Source organism: Musca domestica, unplaced genomic scaffold, assembly GCF_030504385.1.
Source record: "Musca domestica strain aabys unplaced genomic scaffold, Musca_domestica.polishedcontigs.V.1.1 190, whole genome shotgun sequence".
Taxonomy (NCBI): Eukaryota; Metazoa; Arthropoda; class Insecta; order Diptera; family Muscidae; genus Musca; species Musca domestica.
Genome location: NW_026712246.1, coordinates 967,257 through 973,997, shown reverse-complemented (window position 1 = coordinate 973,997; position 6,741 = coordinate 967,257). Strand labels below are relative to the sequence as shown.

Genomic DNA, 6,741 nt, shown 5'->3' with positions numbered 1-6,741 from the left:
GGACAACGAATGTTTTCTCATCGGAGAACTCCAAATTCGGCAGTTCACCACTTTCGGCCAAGCGAAGCAACTCTATAGCTCTTTTGAGTTTATTTTTTTACTGTTGCGATGTAAGTTCAATGGCTTTAGCCCGAGCTCATTTTTCAATATTTGCCGAATGGAATATTGCGATATGTTCAGATCACGAGCCATTTTTCGGTCACTGCGACGCGGGTTTCGATCAATTCGCTTCTATACTTTTCGAACCATTTCTGCTGATGATGCTGTTTTCTTCCGTCCACTTCCTTGACTTCGGGCTACGTTACCAGTATCACGGTAACGAGACACAAAATATTTATTCACATTAAAATGCTGGAGTGCCAAAATGCTTTTGTACGCTTGTAAACAATATAATGAGCTGTCACTGGAATAATTTTAACAGCTGTCGGACGAGTGGGTTTGAAATGACAGCAGTCTGAAGTTGATTGCAGGTAAGAAATCCCCAAATATATTTCTCAAAATGACTTTGAAAATATTTAATTCAAAATTCACACTCTTAATCTTATTATGAAAAATTAATATTTATTTGTTAAAAAAAACTTGTTATAATATTTAACATAAATATTGTTTTTATTATTATAAACAAGTTTAATATTATTGTATTCAATTGATTTGTTTAAATAAGTCTTGATGATCCCATATTCCTGTTGTAGACAACTTTTTGTCCCCGATCATTTCTATAGTTGCCGGCCCGCTTAACTCTTACCACAGCATACATTTTAGGTGATGTACTAGGGTATAACATATCCCAATTCGACAAGGGACAATCCAATATATGTACATTCGGTTGTCGGCGATGTGTTGATTTTTTATTCGAACTGATTCTAGCGCCGCTAACTCCGCCGCTGCGCATATCGATTTGATACGGAGCATTGACCGTATACCGTACACTCTTTGAAACACCCATACTTTGTATGCGATTATAACCCGAACATCCTGGCATTAGATGTTTCAACTTTGAGGATAAACGTTCCACTTCGTTGGTCATCCATTTTTGCAGTGTTTTATTGACCATGATGTGGTAGTAGTAAGTTATGTGTTCTACTTGTTTTTTAGTGTCTTATTTTGTCAAACACCACCAACGACGACGTTTTATTGAGTACTGAAAATATCTAATCATTGGCAAACTTGTGTCCATTCTGTTGTCATCGAGTTGTAGCATAGACAAATTAGGTATAGACTAAAAAGTTGTCTCATCTGTTATCTTCGAAAAAAGTGCTTCAATAGATGTCGTTCATGCTGTGAGAGAGGTTCAATAGACTCACTCAATTCTCTCAAACTACAAAATATTGAATATTTTTATGATTCTTTATTATTTATCAATTAAAAACGAAATAGTAACTTTGTTTACTTTTACATTATCCAAATATGTCGTGAAATATAAAAATATAGAATTTAAATAGCAGAAAAGTGAATAAATTGTTTTCGAAGTCGAGTGACTTCACTAGCCCTGAGTGACTTAACTGGCCCAAGATCAACAATAGTGACATCTGCCGGAAGGGAAAATTTTACAACTTTTTAGTCTATACCTTCATTTGTCTATGGTTGTAGTTGTTATCATAAACGCAACACAACGTAATCACTTGTTCTACATGGAAGGGCAACCTAGATTGCCTTCAAATCGAAATATGGAAAAAAATCCATAAGATGCTTATGTTGTGTTATTCCGGCAAACATGTAGATTGTCTAGAGAAGGGTGTTTTTTATTGGTTTCTAGAGGAGGGGTTTTATTGGTTTCCAACCAACAACATAAGAAGGTGTAGGAAAACAATGCCAAAGAGGGCAGGAGAATTAAAGAAATCAATTGGATAAAGTCATGCGAGGTTGGAAATTTCTTTAAAAAGTTCATATGTGAGGAAGACAAGGAGTCTAAAGAAATTTCCCTCTGATGATTTAAAATGAGGCCAGAAAAATTCTTTAAAGACCCACGATTGAAAATGTCAAATGAGACGCTTTTGAGGATGTCTTTCAATTTCTTTAAAAGAAGGCTAGAAAATTTCTTTAAAAATCCACAGTTGAGGTTGTTAAAGGAAATTGAAATTTTTCTTAAAAAATCCGCATTTGAGGATGTAGAAGTAGACTAGAAAATTTCTTTAAAAATTCATTAAAAAATGTCGAATGAGGATGTCGAAGTAGGCTAGAAATTTCTTTAAAAAATCTAGGTTAGAGGATGTCAAAGGAGACTAGAAAAATTTGTTAAAAATCCACATTTGAGGATATCAAACTAGAATAGAAAAATCTTTAAAAATCCATGTTAAGGGTTGTCGAAGTAGGCTTTAAAAATTCCTATTTGAGGATGTCGAAGTAGACTTCAAAATTTCTTTAAAAAATCCTATTTCTGGGTACTGAAGTAGACCAGAAAATTTTTTTTAAAAAATTTATGCTTAGAGATGCCGAAGTAGTCTTTAAAAATTCTTGTTTGAGGATGTCAAAGTAGGCTTTAAAAATTCTTGTTTGAGGATGTCGAAGTAGACCAGAAAATTTATTTAAAAAAGTAGACCAAAAATTTTCTTTAAAAAAGTAGACCAGAATTTTTTTTTAAAAAGTAGATCAGAAAATTTATTTAAAAAAGTAGACAAGAAAATTTTTTTAAAAAGTTCCTATTTGAGGTTGTCGTAGAAGACCAGAAAATTTTTTTTAAAAAAATCCTATTTGAGGTTGTCGAAGTAGACCAGAAAATATCTTTAAAAATCCACGTTTGAAGATGTCAATATAGACCAGAAAATATCTTTAAAAAATCCACGTTTGAAGATGTCAATATAGACCAGAAAATATCTTTAAATAATCCACGTTTGAAGATGTCAATATAGACCAGAAAATTTCTTTAAAAAAAAACACACTTGAGGACATGGTACAATGATATCAAGGTAGGGCTAAGATACCATATGATTTCAATTTTTTTATTTTCTTGGCTTAATATGTCATCTTTTTTTGTTTATGTATGTGTTTTCTTTGCAATAACAAAAAAATTGTTCAGAAAACATTCAAATTCGGATGTTTTCAAAATGTTTATTTCATCGTATGCATCGACAAAATTTAGAGTTTTTGTAGCGAAATAATCCTTTAGAGATATATAGAACCTGGTTTTGAAAAGAAGTTTTGACCTTCCCTTCAGTTTTCGCGGTTTTCAATTATTTATTCAAAATAAATGCAACAAGTTGTTTGATTTTGTTATTGTTTTGATACTATTTCTGACATTACAAGCCTAACAGGTAGACCTCTATACTTGCAATTTTTTCAAAGTTGACCTACCTTCTCTTCATTGTACCATGCTTGAGGATGTCGAAGTAGGCTAAAAAAATTATTTAAAAAAACACACTTGAGGATGTTGGTCTCGACGAGGCGGCACTGGCGCCCCTAAACTATCCAGTCAACGGCCTGGTCCACCGCAACGGACCCCCTAATGCTGGGGTGTTACGTAAACCGTGCCCATCAGTATTCCAAGGTTTGCAGTCAGGGTACCGACTGTATTAGAACGGTTGCCTCGTCGATACCTGGGCGCCTCGACGAGTAACAGGCTTAGCTGCCAAGTCCTTACCATGATATGGAGGCTATGTCATGGCGGACCTCGTCACCTCCAATGTCCCGATAACCTATGGAGAAAAAAACTAAAGCAACAACAAAAACACAAACACTAACCGACAACCATTCAACCACCTCTTCGGAGGTGTCGACCCAGGACATGGCCATGGACAAGATTTTAACTTCTGGCGGGGACGTGACTCTGGAAACGTACAGAGACGTAGTATGTGAAAGCATACAGCGACAGAGTGAACAGCTGTCCGCCCTTCTAGAGAAGACCACTCTAAGGCTCAGCCAAGAGAGTGTGCCCTCCGGTTTTGGGAATGACTCACCCCTCTCCGATGAGGAACTTGACGTCACCGTCATACCCTCATCTTTGAGGAGTGAGTCAGCTTCAAAAACTATAGAGAGCACTCAATCTGCTGCCATGGGGGGGTCAACTCTTGTGGAAGGGGTTACATCGGTACCTACCGATGCGACCAACCTCCGGATCGAGGATGGCGTCGTGGAAAGGGACACTGATGTTCCAACCAACCGCGATGCCTCCGGATCGAAGGAGGTAAAAATAAGGAAGGGTTACAAACGGTCGGTGAGGTACTGTAAGAGCTTCATCGGTCGCGAACCCTTACAAATTACAGAGAGGGAAAAAGCCCTGATTAGGGTGAACATGAAGGCAATAAGGAAGTTCGAGAAGAACCATCCGGAAGTGCCTAAATGTACACTTGAAAAGGACCTTGCCTCTCTCTTTACAGCCCCCACTAACAAGGTAAATCCGTCTGAGGATAAGCCAACTAGTGGGGCTGGGGTGAAGGGCAACACCTCTCCCGGCGGTGGAAAGACAGCTTCGGCTGTTGCACCACCAACGGAATCAAGTGTAGCCCCCACCACTTCTAACTCAGGAAAACGGAGGAACAAAAGGAAGGACGCCCCTAACGGAAATTCTGCCCTGGTGGAACCAAAGGAGGCCAAATCCTCTTCTCGGGTAACGATGAAGAGAGGACGGTCAACGGAGGAACCACATCCCGAGGCAAAGAAACCGCTAACGGGCAAACTTCCTCCTCCGCCAACTGCGGCTTCTACGCCAGTAACTGTAGCTGGTAGGGAGGTAGTGGCAAGGCCGGTGCAAGCAGCCTCAGTGGACCCTAGGTCTGCTAATGCGAAGCCTGCTACCACCAACCCACAACCTTCAAGCCAGACATCAAGAAAGAGGAAACACTCCCAAACCCTGTACCCGGACAATCTCCGTGTAGCGGTCATCGACCGAGCTGAGCCGGAAGGCAAAATCAGCGAAAGTCGGTGGCTTCTCATTGAGGACCGTCTGAGGGAACAGGTTTTCCTGGGGGAGGATCCTTCCAAGTTACAGTTTGGCAGTGCTACCGTTTACAAGGGAGTGAAGGTCATCTGCTGCGAAAATGAGGAGTCAAAGAACTTCCTCGTGACCGCAGTAGCTGGCCTTCAGGAACTTTGGGATGGAAGTGCACTTGCTGCTGTATCCCTGAAGGATATCCCCTGCAGGAGGATTTTGACAGCATGGGTGCCGCCGCCCTCTGTGGACCCGGCACGCGTGCTGATAATATTGGGGAAGCAGAATCCCAATCTCTGCACGGACGGCTGGCGCTTAGTTGGCTCAAGTACGGAGGGAGGGGGCCTGGTCATAAAGGTTTCTGTTGATACTGCTGGCCAGGAATACCTTCAGGCTCGTGGAGGGAAGTTGCACTTCGGCACAGGATGGATTGGGTTCCGTCTAACGCCGTCGTCGCAGTAGGAGAAACGAAGCCACAGCTGCTTAACATTGTGCAGATTAACCTGCATCACTGCAAGGCAGCTGGGGCTGAGCTTCTCCTATCCCTCTCCAAGCTTGAAGTTGACATAGCCCTGGTCCAGGAACCTTACATTTTTAAGAATAAGGTAACTGGGCTAGGGAGTGAGCGGTACATCACCTATGCCACCTCCAATGGGGAAAAGGTTAGAACGTGTATCGTCGCAAAGAAAAACTTAAACTTAATCTTCCTTAACAATTTCAGCGGAGGAGACGTCACGGCGGTCAGACTGGAGACCAGGACGGGCAAAATACTATTCCTCGTCTCCCTGTACCTTCCCTTCGAGCACCCCGACCCACCAGGCCAAGTGGTAGAGGAGCTGGCCTCAGTACTGGGTGGAAAAGGCGGACTCATCATTGGATGTGATGCAAACGCTCACCACTCTCAATGGAGCAGTAGTAACACCAATGCCAGAGGTGAGTACATTTTTGATTTTATCTTATCTCATAATCTCAAAATCTGTAACCGGGGAAAGGAGGCGACTTTTTGCATTAAGAATAGAGAGGAGGTCATAGATCTCACTCTCACTAACATGGATGAATCACTTATACTGAACTGGAAAGTTTCGACTGAGTGTTCCTTCTCGGACCACCGGAAAATAACATTCCAAATTTCGGTAGAGGGATTGAATCAAAAACCGCATAGGAACCCGAGAAGGGCTCGATGGAATCAATTTGCGGAGCATACCGCACGGATGCTTAAGTCCACTGGTGATTTTCCAGTGGCCTCGGCATCGGATGTGGACGACTCCGTCAAGTTGTTAACAAAGATCCTGATCGGCAGCTATGAAAGAGCCTGTCCGCTAACCTTCCCGGGTAAAAGGCACCAGCCTGTCTGGTGGTCGAAAGACCTAGCTCAGCTCAGGAAGACTAGCAGACGATTATACAATAAGGCCAACAAGACCAAACTGGGTACGGACTGGGAAGCTTATAAACTAGCCTTCAATAAGTACAACAGTGAGATCAAGAAGGCCAAGAGACGGTCTTGGGTGTGTTTCACCGAGTCCATAGATGATGTCAACGCAGCCTCCAGATTCCGTAGAGTACTTTCAAAGGACCCAAAATCCATTGGAAGCATAAAGCGGGCTGATGGTAGCTGGACTGACTCAGGTTTAGAGACTCTCAATCTACTAGCCAGTACTCACTTTCCGAACTGCTCTGATGCGGTATTTGACCGATTGGCAACACGGTCTAGTCAGCATAGTGGGACGGAAGATGTGAATCTGACTAATAGTATTGTTAACACCCCCAAGATTTTGTGGGCCATAAACTCATTCAAACCTTTTAAGTCACCGGGTCCAGATGGCATTATCCCCGCCATGCTACAGCATGCGTCGGCGGAGATAATACCAGTCCTGGAG

At 41.8% G+C, this 6,741-nt stretch overlaps 1 protein-coding gene across 1 annotated transcript; it reads right to left on the bottom strand.

Moving 5' to 3' along the window:
• Positions 1 to 655: 655 nt before the first annotated feature.
• LOC131802075 (uncharacterized) lies at positions 656 to 1,054 on the bottom strand. The gene has a single exon (XM_059121430.1). It carries the CDS (start codon positions 1,052 to 1,054, stop codon positions 656 to 658), a length of 399 nt encoding a protein of 132 aa, XP_058977413.1.
• Between the last annotated feature and the right edge of the window lie 5,687 nt (positions 1,055 to 6,741).

What these genes read in the sequence shown, in the direction of transcription:
- LOC131802075 (XM_059121430.1), bottom strand. Translation starts at nt 1,054, where the DNA reads ATGGTCAATAAAACACTGCAAAAATGGATGACCAACGAAGTGGAACGT.